The sequence below is a fragment of the Podarcis cretensis genome (assembly GCF_951804945.1).
Source record: "Podarcis cretensis genome assembly, chromosome: 17".
In the NCBI taxonomy this organism is placed as follows: domain Eukaryota; kingdom Metazoa; phylum Chordata; class Lepidosauria; order Squamata; family Lacertidae; genus Podarcis; species Podarcis cretensis.
In genome coordinates, this window is record NC_137187.1 from 23,051,264 (window position 1) to 23,068,998 (window position 17,735).

The 17,735-nt window shown below is 41.8% G+C and overlaps 1 protein-coding gene across 2 annotated transcripts in view; it reads right to left on the minus strand.

Moving 5' to 3' along the window:
• Nucleotides 1-13,814: 13,814 nt before the first annotated feature.
• Nucleotides 13,815-17,735, minus strand: part of SLC1A1 (solute carrier family 1 member 1) — a 38,395-nt gene continuing 34,474 nt past the window's right edge. For both annotated transcript variants that reach the window (XM_079959523.1, XM_079959524.1), the window contains exon 12: nt 13,815-16,228. In XM_079959523.1, coding sequence (XP_079815649.1) covers nt 15,979-16,228 — 250 coding nt within the window. In that variant the 3' untranslated portion in view covers nt 13,815-15,978. The remainder of the gene's footprint in view (nt 16,229-17,735) is intronic.

Here is a 17,735-nt window from a genome sequence, read left to right on the forward strand (position 1 = left end):
CTCTTCCTGCCTAAGTGTAGAATGTTACATTTGCCCCTACTGAAATTCAGGGCCTCAAGGAGGTTAGACTGGCCTTGACCAGCCTGATGGAACGCCCTGCCACAAGAGACCAGGGCCCTGCGGGACTTGACATCTCTCCACAGGGCCTGCAAGACAGAGCTGTTCCTCCAGGCCTTTGGTCAGGGCCTAGTCTGACCCCTCTCTTCCTACGAGATCCTATATACAGTGGTGCCTCACAAGACGAAAAGAATCCATTCTGCGAGTGTCTTCGTCTAGCGGTTTTTTTGTCTTGCGAAGCAAGCCCATTGACGGCTTAGCGGATTAGCGCTATTAGCGGCTTTTAGCGGCTTATCGGCTTAGCGAATAAGCAGATAAGCGGCTTAGCGGCTTAGAAAAAGGGGGAGGAAAGGGAAAAAACCCTGCAGGAACTCGCAAGACATTTTCATCTTGCGAAGCAAGCCCATAGGAAATTCGTTTTGCGAAGCACCTCCAAAATGGAAAACTCTTTCGTCTAGCGAGTTTTCCGTCTTGCGAGGCATTTGTCTTGCGGGGCACCACTGTATAAGAGGCCTCTCTAACTCTTCTCACCTGCTCATATAAATAGCTGAGCCTGCTGAGTACTTAAGGTTCCTAACCCCTATAGTCATAATTTGTGGGTTGCCTTCTGATCTTGTTTGATTTTAATCCGATTTTAAGCTGTATTTCAGTCGATTGCTGAATTTTATGTTTTAATATATTTATATTTTGATGTTAGCCACCTTGAGCCCGGTTATGGCTGGGAAGGGTGGTATATAAATAATTTTTTTAAAAAAAATATTATTGTTGTTATTATTATTCTGTTATTTTGGACCCAGGTCTCCAATCTGTTAAGGTCATTTTGAATCTTGATTCTGTCTTCAGCGGCATTAGCTGCCCCTCCTAGTTTGGTGTCATCTGCAAAACCCTCCTCGTGTCCTGCTGTGATCCTGATGATTATCGGTACCCGCTTCAGGATGCTATTAAATTTTTCTTTTAAAAAATGTTTACATTAAATACAAAGATGTATGTCTTGTTTGTCCCATTTTGGAAAGGAACAGAACTGCCTCTTTTTCCCGTACAGAGGCTCAGTGCCTTTCACTGTTGTATAAAATGTAGAAATTTATGACTGCATCTCCATGCTGTTGAAGATGCACCTGTTTAATTTATGACTGATGCTCAGCTGGAAAATGTAGTCTCTTTCAGTAGAAATGGAGTGAATCCTAACTCCAGCTTGCTAGCTCTGTCGTTGGAGGATTTTAAATCTGCATTTTTCATCTACGTTATTCCTGATCCTCTAAAGCAGACATTTCTGATTTGACTTTGTTTTAGCAGAGTACCATGAGATATTTCCCAGGATTTGCAAACTTAAATGCATGAATTAATCAAGAGTTAGCCAGAAGTTAAACTAATCTCTTTTCTATAGCAATGATGAGCTCATTACTATTTCACAGCCACCGACTGTGTGGCGAACATCCTTCTCTCCCCTCAGAAGCACTGAGCAATTTGAAATATTAATGTTTTATCTTTTAAGTTCTGCAGATACAGCCAATTAAATGTAACTTGCTACATGTGGTTGCTGTTCAAAACCCCTGCCATGTTTAAATGCCTTTACTGCATCAGTGGAACTACATGTGTGTTCACATCTTGAATGCGTTGATGAGTGCATTCAAAACACTGAAATATAAATTCCTGCCATGTGAACCATCCACATGGGAATGGCCTTTTGGTATAATATATAACTTATTCTAAGGGATGCAGGTGGTGCTATGGTCTATACCACTGAGCCTCTTGGGCTTGCTCATCAGAAGGTTGGCGGTTCAAATCCCCGCGACAGGGTGAGCTCCCGTTGCTCTGTCCCATCTGCTTCCTGTGGCAGGAAAATAAATGGTGTTTCTGTGCGCTCTGGCTTCTGTCATGGTGTTCCGTTGCACCAGAAGTGGTTTAGTCATACTGGCCACATGACCCAGAAAGCTGCCTGTGGACAAACGCTGGATCCCTCAGCCCAAAAGCGAGATAAGCACCGCACCCCATCGTCACCTTTAACTGTCCAGGGTCCTTTACCTTTATAACTTACCCTGCTGCTTGCTTTAGAGTAAATTAAATGGTTCATTCTTAAATCAGATTCAGGCTGCAATCTTATACATACTTGCCTGCAAGTAAGCCTGTTCCATCAACCAGGTCTGCCATACATTCCTGGACATTACTGGGATTTCAAAGGCAGAATTGGTGGCGGGGGGGGGGGGGGAATTCTGAAAGGCAGCGCTTTGTTGTGGATCTTAGGCAAGTCATCAAAAATTCTTGTTTTTGGGTTTTCCTTTAAAAAGCTCAACAATTTTGGTGGTTTCCTTTAAAAAAGAGCTCAAGAATTTTGGGGTGTCCTGGTTTTTACTTTTGGAAATATGGCAACCCTACGTGGCCCAGCTGTGGCCCTATCTGGACAAGGTTAGCCTAACTACTGTTGTCTATGCTCTGGTAACCTCAAGGTCGGATTACTGCAACATGTTATACATAGGGCTGCCTCTGAAGACAGTTCAGAAACTTCAGCTAGTGCAGAATTCAGCGGCCAGGTTCTCACCAGAGCAAGACAGTTTGAGCATATTATACTGATCCTGGTCTGACTACATTGGCTGCCAATGTAGTTTTGGGGCCCAATTCAAAGTGCTGGTTCTGACCTATAAAGCCTTAAACGGCTCAGGACCGCAATACCTCAAGGACCCGTATGAGCTGTCCTGGACGCTGTGTTCATCCTCTGAGGCCCTTCTTCGTGTGCCTCCTCCACATGAGGTCCAGAGAGTGGCAACACGAGAACAGGGCCTTCTCTTTAGTGGCTCCCTGTTTGAGGAATGCTCTCCTCAGGGAAGTTCAGTTGGCACCTTCATTATATATTTTTAGGCGCCAGGCGAAAACGTTCCTCTTCAACCAGGCCTTTGCCTGATTAATATTCTATAGCCTTTTAATATGTACCTTTTATAGGGTGTGTGTGTATGTTATTGTTTCACTGTTTTCTTTCAATTATTTACTTACATTTTTATATTGGCTTGCATTCTGTGAACCACCCTGGGATCTTGTGATGAAGAGCGGAATATAAATTTAATAGATAAATGAGGTAAAAATCGAACTCAAATGGTCACGGTCTGCATACATAGAATTGTGCTGTTAGTCCTAGATGAGCAAAGCTGAAATAGCTGCATTGAAATTTGTTGTATTTCTGTTTGATGCATTTGCTCCTCAAAAACATAAGGAATGACTGCCCTGATCCACAGGTCCAGGGGAGGGCAAGTGTGAGTGGTTTGATGCAGGCATGCCAAAGAAGGATGCCAAAAACGACAAGAGTGGTCAGTTCCAGTGATTTATTAGAAGAAAGTATAAACTTTCAAAGCATCCTGCAGAGCCTTGCTGCTGTAACAGATTTGGGACACACACAAAAACATTTTTGTATATTATTTTCAACATTATATGGATTTTTTTTTATGTACTTTCTCCTAATAGATACAAACTGCCCCACAAGATCCAAGAACCACAGATTTCAAAGGACAATGGTGTTTCAGTTTGCATATTCCTTTGAATTAAGATAATTAAAATGCAAACAGAATTAATCTTATGCCCCCATTCCTGTTTATATGGGATAAAAATTTCAGAAATATAGGGCAAAACGCTGGCAATTCTGGGATTTAGGCTAGAACTATGATCTTACGACTACTGCAGGAGTGCGTTCAAGGATTTAAATTGGGCAAGACTTAGTCCTGAAACCTGTTGCCAGCATATGTGAAATAACAGTAAAACAGTAAAAACAGCAGTGCCTCAAAGACATGGAGAGAATGCATTTTTTCTTATTGCTAAATAGCCACAGTCTACCCCACACCTGGTATTAAGTAGGAAGGTTTTTAAGATTCTGAAGGTTCAGCTTCCCAGCAGGCTTATGGCTTGGCACACCCTGTGTTGGAAAAAGAAAATAATGACCTTGGACCACACTAATGCCTTATTTACAGCAAATTGCTAAGACAAAAGTTATGTCTCAACAGTTGGAAGAGGATCAAAGCAATTTTCTCTTCAAATTGCTGCTTTAAATGATTGCCCACCCTTAGCACCTTATAGGGGAAGATTTATAGAAATAGAAAGCTTAATGTGATGGCCGGCCTCTTTATTTCCGCTCTGATACTCCACACTGAACAGACATCGGACTGTAGTCTCCAATTCATTTCAATCAGTCGAGTTACTTAACCTTGGAAGGAGTAAAATTCCACATCGCAAAGCGGGGCTCTCGATTCACACCCAGATTTCTAGAATATGCTAAGGGAGGAAGCAGAAATATCTTCCTGCATGCCTTCCCTGCCTGTGTCAGAATTTTGCCCTGAAAATGGGTGAACAATAGCTCAAGCAAAAAATAACTGAGAACCCAAAGACCATGTGCAGTTTGTAGGCTGAGGTGGGTCTCTACTACCACTAAAAAGTGCCTTCTTTTTGGTGTCAATCTGATTCATTGGCAGGGTCACTTTTAATTGGAGATGCAAATTAAGACCCATCTCTTATTTTGATGTGTCACTGAGCAGAGAATCCAAAGGGAAATGGCAAAGATGCCTTTTTCCTCTTTAAATTTCTCAACGTTTGAATATTGCAAGAAAAATGAAGGTGACCTGTGTTGAGCCATTTGGACACACATCAAGCCAGAGTAGACCATAGCAATGAACTGTTTTGCTTTGAAGAAGAGCACCACCACCCAATCTCCTCCACTGGATTAATGGGATGTGGTTCACGAAGTTGGCTGAACAGCATGCTTTCTTCAGCCCATGGCTTCCAGCCCTGGGTTACAGCTTCATAACTGGCTCACTCGCCATTTTACCAGGCCATCGGGGAAAGGGGTGGGGTGGGGAAGGGAGCTTGGCTGCTGTGGTCAAAATGTGGTCCCTCACCACCAGACCTTGGAACTGGAAGGAGAGCACAAACTGAGGAGGTGGAATTGGCTTTGCATCTGATGGGCACTTGGAACCATGACACAAAGTTCTCCCACACTCACTACGTTGAATAAGATGAGAAATCATGTCCTTCCTAAAAGAGGGCACGTGTTGTGGTCAGACCTGGAGACCGACCTCCTGTGTTGTGGGTGGGTTGGATTGGTTAGCCACAACACCCGATTGGTAGGTCCCTTGATGTTGGGTTCAATCTGGCCAATGGGGTGCAGTGTAAACCGATCGAGGGACCTATATATACCCATGCACGTGACCCAGAGCTTCCTCTTTCGGCTTGTGCATTCGGAACACCCACCCACCTCTCCCTACTTTTAGGGCATTTCCAGTTGATCTTGCTATGCCGTCGTGTGTCGTCTGTCGTTGGGACAGGGGCACGGCGGGAATTTCCCCCACTTGGCTGATTGGCTGTTTCCGTTTGGGTTTCGCCTGCCGCGTAGCAAATTGTCACAACTTGGAGGGTTGCGGATAGGCTCTGGTTCAGGTGATAGGGATGGGAGAACGCTCTCGCCATCCCTATGTGAAGGGTATTCTGTTAAAGGAATCCATGGGTCCTATTGTCAACCTTTTCAACTGCGTATTATTTCATAATCCATATTTTATATCTCTCCATAGCACTATTAAATTTGACAAGCAAAGCTATTTCCTCTACCAGGTTAGAGGAAGATTAGGCACATAATTATTATTGAATGTGACCAGGCAACAGCAAGCCCATAATGTTTTTGTATCTTGCCTCTTCAGTATATACGCCAGTGTAAGCAATCTCTTGGTTCTATAGAAATGTAACAAAACCAAAACAAAATTATGGACATAAAACCATGCCATCAGGGACTTAGTTAATCATTTTGAATTGCTGCAGAGTTTTCAGACCTCCAGTGAAGATGTTTTGAAAGCTCTCTGGCATAATTTCACACTTCCTAACCTTTCCTGGAAAATACTTGGCTTATCTTTGACCGGCATAATGAGGCTTTTCCACTATGATAGCCAGATGAGTGAATTGCTGTAGATCTTGTTGGATCTAGTCAGTGCTCAAATGCTTGGGGTGGTATGGAAGCTCTTAGTGCAACTCACAAGCCTCATCCTGATTAACCCTAATTTTAGCTATATTCCATCCCCTCCAACATTTCTCAGGTCAAAATAGGGACATCCTATTCCAGGGGTCAGCAAACTTTTTCAGCAGGGGGCCAGTCCACTGTCCCTCAGACTTTGTGGGGGTCTGGACTATATTTTGAAGAAGAAGAAAAAAAGAACCAATTCCTATGCTCCACAAATAACCCAGAGATGCATTTTAAATAAAAGGGCACATTCTACTCATGTAAAAACACGCTGATTTCCAGACCGTCTGTGGGCCGGATTTAGAAGTAGATTGGGCCGGATCCAGTCCCTGGGTCTTAGTTTGCCTACCCATGTCTATTCCATCTCCTCCAACAATTATCCAGTGAAAACAAGGACGTTGTGGCCGCTCATATCCTTAAAACACAGTAGCTAAGAGGGGTCAGTATGAAAAGTAAAAGGGTTCAGGTCCCCCCATTAATTGAATCCTGGTGGAAATAGCTCAGCTCCACATCAGATCCTAAATCCAGCACTCTTACGATGTAGGTCCAAACTGCATGTGGCAAAATTCATGTCATTTTGTCTTGTGTGGCTGGCGTTTGCTTGCTTGTTTCTTTTTAAAAATAACAACAGGCAAAAATGACTTGAACAGAGAATCCCAGTCTCGATCAGGAGTATAATACTGGGGGAGCGGCTTCTTCAGTATTGGGCCTCCTCACACCCTCTATTTGCTATGTGAGCAAAATTCCTATGGGCACAAATAGCAGGTATCCGGAGGACTGATTTGGGTCATCCGAGGTATAGGGCCAAAGCCCCCTTCCCACCCAGCTCTGGTCCCGATTCAGCTAATCCCCATAACAAACCCTGGTTTCCTTGTTGCTTTTGTGGTAAGCGGGGTTTTTAGCACATGACTGCTCAGAATCAAGAACAAGATGCGTTGCAGATTTATTTATTTTTGAATCCCCTTTGAATCAAATATAGAGGAAAAGTTCTCTTTTTTTAAATTGAAACCACCCTGAAAGGTACAGGTTTTCAAGGAATAATAATAATAATAATAATTTATTATTTGTACCCCGCCCATCTGGCTGGGTCTCCCCAGCCACTCTGGGCGGCTTCCATAAAAACCAAAAATACACTAAAATATCACAGATTAAAAACTTCCCTAAACAGGGCTGCCTTAAGATGTCTTCTGAATGTCAGGTAGTTATTTATTGCTTTGACATCTGATGGGAGGGCGTTCCACAGGGCAGGCGCCACGACCGAGAAGGCCCTCTGCCTGGTTCCCTGTAGCATTGCTTCTCGCAATGAAGGAACCGCCAGGAGGCCCTCGGCGCTGGACCTCAGCGTCCGGGCAGAACGATGGGGATGGAGACGCTCCTTCAGGTATACTGGGCCGAGGCCGTTTGGAAGCTTGTGTCTTTGCTTTAGAAAACAAGGAAGCTTGTGTCTTTGCTTTAGAAAACATCATTGGTGAAAACAGGCGTGGTGTGGAGTGAAAGTTGTTTCTGATCAGGCTGCTGTCTTCACTCCCCATGATTCTGAACATTGTGGCATGGGACCTGTTATGCACTGAAGTTCTCACCCTGGGCCAGCAGGGGGATACTGTAGATAGTTATGCAAATGAAGGATCGAAAGTGACGTTCAGTGATTGAATAGTTTGTATGCAAATGAAGGATTGAAAGTGACGTGCAGTGATTGGCTAGTTACAGAAAATGGTTACTGTTGCATTCTAGTGGAGCTCTACATAAGCAGGCTGACTGAGCTCCTCAGTTCAGTTCTGTTCCAGCTTACAAATAAAGAGCTGCTTTGGAAGAATCGCTATGTCATCTGATATGTTCGCCCACAACTTAACAGGACCAGTGCTTTTTTTCTTAAAAATGTTTATGGGTACTCTCATTTTCCTACTCATATTGAAATACTGCACCTCAATGAGGCCAAACTTAGATTCACAAAATCTTTAGGGGTATGCGTACCCTCCAAGAAAAAAAAGCACTTCATGGAACATTATGGTTTTATAGCTTATCGATTGCAAACAGCAATGTCAAGGAATATACAGAAGCCATCAATCACACATCTACTTTTATTATTGAAGCCAGTTTGTAATAGGAAATAAACATCTATCTATAACTTTTAGAAGACATCTGAAGGCAGCCCTGTACGGGAGGTTTTTAATGTTTGAGATTTTTTGTGTTTTAATACTTTGTTGGCAACCACCAAGAGTGATATCAGTCAAATGTCACAGTCCTGAGTTTGGACGGAACAGTGGCTTAACAAGATAAGATGGTATGTTACAACAGCATCAACATTCACTGAAATAATTAAGAAAGAAAAAGTAACAATTTGAGTTCCTTTTTATCAAGCATATGAAATGAGAGTGCAAAAATAGAGTTAATTAAGGTTTTTCACTGCTATAATGTAAAATCTATATTTCAATGAATCCATACGTTTAAAAAATAAATTATTGTATTTTTTAAATTTAATGAAGTTTAAATATACAATCAATTACATTATAAATTTATCAAAATATAATATGTTTTATGTGTATCTGCGGCTGTGTGTTATATAATAAATAATTTAAAAATTAGTAGGCCATTCCTTTTAAGCAATTAACATGCAACTGAAACTAATTGGCAACAGATTCAGGACAAACTTAAGTACTTCTTCACATAATTTAGCTGAAGTTCGTTCCCACTGCAATCAATAGGACATTGGTTAAATCATTACTAACCTGTTCTATTTATTTTAATCGGACTGAAATTCAACTCACTGGGGTGGGGGGCATTCGTAACCTTGGCCATTGCCCAATGAGACTAATTGGAGTGGTGGGGGCACCACTGCAATCATAGACCTGTCATGCACAGTGGCTGGGGTGGGAGGTGCAGTGTTTGGGCCTGGACTGATCCAGATCCCATCACCTGATGGCTGTAGGATCAACTCTGCCCCTCCCTTTCCCTGCCCTTTGAATGCCTCACTGTGGGTCTACCACTGGTGGGAATCGTGCCAGCAGCACTTTTGCCTGCCTACAAATTCAGCAACTTAGTTGGCAAAGCTCTGTGTATGTTGGGGGGGGGGACACCTCTGCCCATCACAACCTTCGACCTGCCCCCCCCCCCGGCCTGGTGCAAAGATGTGTGTGGAGTGCTCCAACAGTCTGGCTCCAACCAGGTGTTTGTGATTCACTACAATGTGATCATAGCCACTAAGTGAGCTTTAAAAAGGGGATTAGACCAGGGGTCAGCAAACTTTTTCAGCAGGGGGCCAGTCCGCTGTCCCTCAGATCTTGGGGTGGGCAGACTATATTTTTTGGGGGGGAATTAATGAATTCCTATGCCCCACAAATAACCCAGAGATGCATTTTAAATAAAAGCACACATTCTACTCATGTAAAAATACGCTGATTCCCGGATCGTCCGCAGGCAGGATTTAGAAGGCAATTGGGCCAGATCCGGCCACCGGGCCTTAGTTTGCCTACTCATGGATTAGACAAATTAATGGAGGATAGTTTTATCACTGGCTTATGATGTCTATAGCAGAGCTCCTGGTGAAACATTCTGGGCCAATGGACTGTGATTTTGAAGAGATAATGTGACGTATTATATGAGATGATAACTCTTTCTAAGTAGATCCCTTGTTTTCTGTCTGGTCCCTTCCATAGATTCTTCTTTGAAAAGCGTATGTGGATTTTAAATCCTATGGAACATTTCCCCTCACATGATACATTTAAAATGGTAATCCATGAGCACAAAATGTTATTTCAAAAGTGACTTTAGACAGACCTTTGTAGCAGCGTACTGGCTATGTTTGGAGATCACACCAGATCATAGTTTGCTGCTGTGTGGATGAACCTTGGCCTCATGTACTTTCTCTTACCCCACCCCCTCTCCCAGAATGGCCACTACGAAACTGGAAGCATTGTTAGTTTTAATGGCAGTTCCTGGTTTCAGTGAAAGTACAAAATGCCAATACGTAGTTGAAAATGCAAGATGTGTCCAAACTCTTGTAGAGCAGAGTGTCACAGTGTTGAGTGTCAGACTATGAACTTCACAACCACACGTCAGAAAGTCATGGTCACTGGGAACTTCCGGGTTAGCGCCTCCGGCAATGGCGGAGCTCCTCCGATCGGGAGGAACTTGCTCTGTGGAAAGCGAAGGCGGAGACCCTTGGAAATCACAGGCGGAAGAGCCTGTGAACTTGGGATTCGGCTGGCACCTTTTGCGCCCCCCCTACTCGCGGGGAGACCCGGTATCGGGAATCCGGAGTGACGTGGGGTGAGCGGCGCGGTGCTTTGAATTGACCGCTTCTTTCACGGAGTGAAGCCGCATTGCTGCTGCTGGAGAGCGCTGACTTTTTCCTGTGGACAATTGGATTTTAAACAACAACCCGTGAGTAGAACGGAAAATTGGATTTCTAAATACTTTAATTTGGCATCGAACGGGGAAGGCTCAAAACAGGAAGTCCACCTCCCCTTTTTGTAAATAGACTGAAGCAAAGTATTCGTAAGCTAAGGTTTTGGAAAGCTTCATGTAAAGGATCAAACTTCCATTGATTGAAACTATAAAACCCCCCTTGGAAGCAGGGGAAGAGGGGGAAATTTTTGACCAAGCGTGCCTGCAGGAGAGAGTGGAAAATTAAACTACCACGTCTCTGAACCTGGGAACGGGCTGCAAAAAAAAAGAAAAAAAAAGAAAGAAAAAGTCCATTGACAGTGAACAGTACATATTTGACAGCTAGCTACAAGAGAAAGATACTGTTTCCATTGTCCGCTTCTGCATTTTAAAAGAAGAAAAAGTAACTGAAAATTGATACTATTTTTCACCTTTGGAATTGTGTTGGAAAGGACTGAGTTTTTGAAACTGTTACAAGAGTGGAGTGGAGTCATCCAGCTGTAAGATAAGGACTGTGAGAAACCAGAATTTGACCTTGAACATTCCAAGAATGTCGGTTAGGGAAGATTTAGTGTCTGCATTTTAATAAGACAAATTATTTGCTGGAAAAGCTTCATAAACAGATAGATGCTATGGCCAATAATGTTGTCATCTTGGGATCAAAAGTGGGTATCAACACAGAAGTTGTCAAGGATCTGGCACAGGAATTTATCATGACTGAACAAATCGTTGAGAAGGAGAAGGAGAAAGTTGCTGTGGTCGAGCCTAGAGTAATACAGGGGGGAGCCTTGACCTTGCAGATGCAAATTGAGGATTACAAATTGAGTCCCTTTGACTGAAACTAGAAAAAGCCAGATTTTGAAGACTGGAGCCTGGTCTGGTCTGGAAAAGGAAAGTTGGAGAGATTCCCTAATGCAGGGATCAATTGACTTTTGGGATATGGAGCTGGGTCAGGAGGAGATTGGAGCTTTTGGGACATTTGGATTTGGAGGATTTTTGAAACAAGATTTGGAACGCTTTATGGATCCTAGCTTTAACTATGGAAATCTGGCTGCCCTGTTAAGAAGGAATAAAGGCATTGTTGGGATGGAGCTCCCCCGAGATCTGCTTTTTAGCACTAAAGATTATGAAGAAGACCGGAAGAAGGGACGTGAAGGAGAGTTAAGAGCCTCGGATATAAGATCTCCAGGTTGATGGACTTTTTGGAGTTGACAGAAGGGACGGCAGAGGCCGAGACCAGGGAGAGGAGACGGTGGAAGAAGATTGGGAATTTAAAGTTTATGTTTGGAAATTTTGTAAAATTTAATGAGGGAGAGAAAAATCGTGGAATGAAATTTTTATGACCCTAGTGGAAATGTTTTAAGAGTTTAAGTTCAAATAGATATATTAATTTTAAGGAGAAAAAGAGGGAAAGGATTTGCTGAAATATTTAATTGAATTAGAATACAAAAAAGGGAGGTGGGAGGTGGTCAAGGAAACAAGCAAATGAAAGATATACTATGTGAAGGTTTGATGTGTTTTTTGCTTTTGTTTTTCTTTTTTCTTTAACCTTTTTTTGTTTCTCTTTTTTTCTTATTTGTATGGTATTCTTTTTTTAATGTGATACATTGTTTTGTTTTTTGTTTAATTTGGTGTTTTTCTGTTTTATTTGTAACCTTCAAAACCTTAATAAATATTATTATTTTTTAAAAAAGAAAGTCATGGTCGCTGGGTCATTGGGTGACATCTCTGAAAACTTTAATGTTGTTTTATCGAATTTGTCAAGTTAGAAAACAAATTGTCAATATAGCACTAAAACAAATGCATACTCAACTATTCCAAGCAGTTTTGGAATCTGCCCTAGTAGTTTGTGCCAAACACTGTTTAAATTAAATTGGCTTACGTGGGGAATAAATGTGTACACAAAGGAGACAAGCTTTTTACTATTTTAAATGTACTCTTGATGAATTTTGGTTATAAAGGGGATAACTAAACCAAAACTGTGATCTTCCACCTGTGGAAAAATTGCTGGCTGCCCTCAACACACTTTTTCGCATGAACGGCTAATACCATATGGCTGCTCGATAGAAACTTAAAATACTCAGTTATCATGTGGTAATGTCTAGTGGCTTCAATGAAAATTAATTATAGTTGTGCACCTAAGCAGGCACACATTCCTCTCAAGACTCATGATACGATGCCATGTATTGATTCCTAGCCAAGTCATTAATAATCAACAAACTGAAAGAGTTTTTCCAGTGACGCTAGGGAGTTAGTGGTCATGCTGCAGCAAGTCATGTTGCACTTGTACATGAACTTGTTTTTGTGCATCAGCTTTATACAGTCATACCTCATGTTATGTTTGCTTCATGTTACGTTCTTTCAGGTTACGCCCCGCAGTGACCCAGAAGTACCGGAAAGGGTTACTTCCGGGTTTCGCCGCTCGTGAATGCGCACAAGCGCTAAATTGCGCTTCACGCATGCACACAAGTGCCAAATCGCACCGCACACCTGCACAGATACGGCGCATCAGGTTGCGCTCTTTTCATGTTGCGAACGGCCTCCGGAACGGATCCTGTTCGCAACCAGAGGTAGCACTGTACACAACTTGAACTTTTCTGCTTCACAAGATAAGCCACGCCTGTTACACACACAGGAAACTGTTGAGGAAAATACTGCAAATGGCTCTGTTGTGCACATGGACCTTGCTGCATACGTCTTTTAGAAAAGCCCCAGTATACTTATGTGTAACCCATTAGATGTGCTTTTGTGGTACCTCGACAAGCAGGAAGAATGAAAGTACACAGTGATCATAGTTCATGATGCTGTACACGATTTATTCCACATGGGCATAACCATGAGAAATCTAGAAGATTAACAGATATAGCAGTATTATTTAATTTCCGTCTCATCCTTCGATCCCCAAAGGAACCCCCCCCAAAGCAGTTCACAGAAATGTAAGTACAATCAAAACAGTCAACCTGATTTAAATATGCATATTATGTGACTAACGCTATTGTTTATTGTCAGATTGCTTGGGTTTGCTACAGCCAAAGCACATTTTGGATACTAGTCCTGAGCTTCCAATTTCCAAAGCTCTTATCTTTAGGTATCAGTCGTGAGCCTGAGGACTGATACATCACTGTTTCTTTTGATTTATAAGCACCTGCTATAATATAGGTGACTTAATAATAAATCACATTTACTGGTTGCAAGGAAACACGGTTCCAGCCACAACTCACTCTGAAATAGCCTTGTGATATTTATCAGGGCTACTCTGGCAAAACAAGCTTCAGAAAAACCAGGCCTTGTTTTTCTTCCATTCTAGTTTAATAGCTAGAACAGATGAGCAGAAGCCCACGTGATGTATTTTTTCCCAGGGAGAAGTCTGCATACAGATGTGGAGCAGGGATAGTTTGAAGGCAGGATGACTGTTTATTCAGATGAAAGAAAGGCAACATGTACAGTGGTGAAAGGACGAGTTACAAAAAGAAAGCTGCAAAGAAAATAATAAGCTCTACTGGCTCTGGATGTTTTTCTGTCTCTAGCAGTAGCAAAGCTGTACAAATATCTTTTAAAAAATAATTGTGCACAAGATAAATAACTAATTTACACTGTACACACCTTCATTTTGTATAAACATATCAACACTTTCACTTTGTATGCACACTGCATTTTTAGCTTATAATATTTAAATACATACAGTATTATGCCTCTCAGTTAAGGTGCAATTTATCAAAATGTATGCTAGATGTGATTTTGTTGGTTTGTTTCAGTTGTCTTTGGCACATATCCTGGCTTATTTACTGAATACAAAAGTGTAAGACCGAGTTTGTCTAATGCTACAGAAATTTTTATTTTTCTTGATAGCAATTAAGTGCATATTTTTCGGTTTAACACAAGCTTATTTACAAAAAAAGAAAAGAAAAGGTATTCTCTTAATTTTAGTCTGTGTTTCAAGTCAGGTGGCCAACAAGTCATGTGCAATCGAAATAGTTTATACTTTGCAATAATTTTCATTGCAGCAAAAAGTGCACCATTAAAATACCCGGTATAAGTATTAGATAAAATGTTTAACATTATGGAATGGTTTGATAAAAAAGCCACACCCATGTAGCTGATATGAAAAGATGTCTCCGTTATGCTACGAACACTTGTAAAATGCTAATATTTGTTCTTCACCATTCGAGGGCTTCTTTAAAGTTTGGGCTTTTATTGTCGTGAGGCCTATCATATTGGCCACTGCAAGCTTTCAGATTAAATTATAAAATGAAAGTAAGAAGCAGGAAACTGACACTCAGCTAACCACTAGCAATTTATTCAGTGGGTATATTCCTGAAAGCATAAAATGTCGACAAGCTATGTCATGAATAGCTATGCAGTTTATTTTTATCTGTTTTCCCTGGAGCTGATAAATACTGGTAGCTCTGAAGTTACTTCTTGCCACTTCCAAAAGAGGACTAATAGATGATGAAAGCTAAATTATGAGAGATTCAAATTACAGCAAAGCTGTTATGATTGACTTAGCATTTGAAGTCCAGATATGCTATTGCTATAAATTATGGTGTAAAAGAAAACATGAAAATGAAAGCTCTTTTGTAGTAATTTCCAATTTCCATACTATATAGTTTATTTTTTAAAAAATATACACATACTTTTTAAAAGTTCACACGTACTGAAGGACCAGTCTCATCTCCTTTCTCTAACAGTTAATTAGCTACCAGAATGAACATTTGGCACAGTGCTGATTTGCAGAGAAATGTCAGAAATGGAATTTCAAATAAGAATTCCTTTTAAAGTTATTTTTAAAAGAAGAGGCTTCCTTTTTGAAAAACAAAAAGGAATTTCATGTGCAGAGTAGAGGAATGGGAACGCCGCACTATGCTTCAGATATAAACCATATCCTTTGGTTTATTATCCCAACTTATCAGCATGACCGTTGCAAGCGGATACCTAGAATTCTCAAGAGATGGCTCTTTAAAAGAAAATACGTATTTGTGCAACTGGGATCAATCTGCCCACAATGATCAGATGTTTCAAAAACAAAGAGCTGAGGAAAATCTGGAGCCTCTGTTTCAAAGCAACACACTTATCCTTTCGGTTTGCTAAATGATTTCATGCATGGTGATGTTCTTCAGAGTGCCGACACAGGTAAGACCGTGGCCTGTTTCAGTGTAGGGCCTCAGCTGTGTAGGGTTCCCTGACATTGTGTATTTGTCAAGGAACATATCTATGCTGAGAATCTACCTATCACTGAGGCTCCTGAAGAAATCAACAAAACATGTTGGCCATCCCGTTGTGAAATGGCCACGTTCTCAGCTGTGGGCCAAATTTAAATCTCTTTATAGCCTGCACAAGAAAAGGAGCAGAAGAACTGTGCTCTCTGTGTTGTGGCAGATCTGAGAAGGGGAGTTTTGTGAGACAGGATGTGTGTCTTCCTGTTTGCCTGTATGAATATAGGCAAAGAAGAAAAAATACAGCATGTGGGGTCTGAAGTGAGAGGGGCCCAGAATATGGCTCAACATAGGGCCTTCCCATGTCCTTTAATCCAGTGTGGCTCCCTTGTCAGTCAATTTCATTCAGAACTGTGATGTCTGGGTGAATGATATGGTGTCTGATTTATCAATAGCAAAAGCTCCATTCACATAAGATTTCTTGGCCTCTGTTTCCTCACTGTCATCCTTCGTTGCTTTGTCCAGGGCAAAAGGGTTCACTATGTTGACTTCAGCACCAACATCCATAAGTTCCAGCTCCTTTTGCGAGAGCTTCTCCACAATTCCAGCGCCAAAGGCATCACCGAGGACATTCACCATTGTTCTGAATCTATCCCTATGGAATAAACATTTTGGGTGAGTCTGGGCAAGTTGACTGGGTCCAATCTATTTTTACAAAGGCAAAAGTTATACTGCTTCTGCAAAGTGTTTCAGTCCACAAGGCTGATATTGTCATGAATGGCACAGAACCAGAACTCAAACAAAATGTGGGAAAGATCACATTTGAAAGCTCAGTTAAAAAAAAAAAAGATCTTTAAGCTCTATGGAATGAAGTTTAACATTTGTGTTTCAAAAATTCAACGTGAACTTTAAATTCAGAGTGAACTGAGTTTTCAAGTGGACCCCAGCAATTGGAAATTTTTGCTTGTATTTATACTTTCATGTAAAGATGCAAACTGGATCCTGAAACCAAGTTTCTTTCCCCCCTTTTAAAAATTAAATTAATAGGTCACTTGTTCTGCTAGCACAAGGATTTCTGTTTGTGCAATGGAACTTCCCAACTTCCTCTGTCTGCACACATCACACACACCCCAAAATCTGCTCTGAAGGGTTTGGGGAAACCCCTCTATGCTCAGGGAATGCATAGGGAAAGAAGATGGAGGGCAAGTTTCGTTGCACAGCTGAAAGTCCTAGTGTTGAATACTGCCCAGAGTTCTATACAAATTTGATCTTTGCTCTAAGCAAATTCTGTAACTACACTAGCCTTTTTGGGGACTGCAGACTAGCATTGCTTAATGAGTGTCTTGATTTCATATACCCTCTATCAACTAGATAATGCTGCTGTTGCCAACCTGCATCAAAAATGAGATACATGGCAGAGGCAGTGGGAGATTGTGTGCTGTGGCATAGCGGGGTGGGTGGGCACCAGGGCAGGGGCACAAAATTGCTAGGGGGTGCAAAACTTCAACACCCAGTGCTGCCTCCATACAGCTGCGAACTTCTGTCACTGAGCTCCATGTGAACCAGGAAGTGACCTCTCCAGACAAGGGAATGGCTTTTCCTTTCTTATCTCTGTGGCTGCAATCTCCTGGGTGACATGGACACCGTTACACAGTTGAATGCGCATGTGTACTCTGCCGTTTCCCTCCCTCCCACCCACTCCACGCAGCTCCAGGTGCTAGCAACCCATGCTATGTAACTGATTGTGTGCCACACTTAGACAGAAACACACTTAGACAGAAACAGGGGGCCAATGGGCTTGGCTATGGCTTAGAATCAAGTCTATGCTCTGACTGCTTCTTCAGCATAGCCTGGTTCTGAAGACAACAGACAAAATCGCCTTGAGGCACTTGAGACAGGGGTTACATTGGAACGGTAGTGCACAATTTACTTACTTACAAACACCACATTCTACAACTGGTTAAACAGCCCATTGAACTCTGTAGAACCAATCTCCGAGTAGGCAAAAATGCACTGTTAGTGTTAATTTCCTTCTCCCAAGGATTCAGGCCTGGAACATTATTGGGAGTTCCTTTTTTAAAAAAAAATGTGCTTTTTTTGGTCCAAAATCATATTAGGCAGTTAGGAGCAAAATTTCCTCTGGCAACCATGGACACACAACC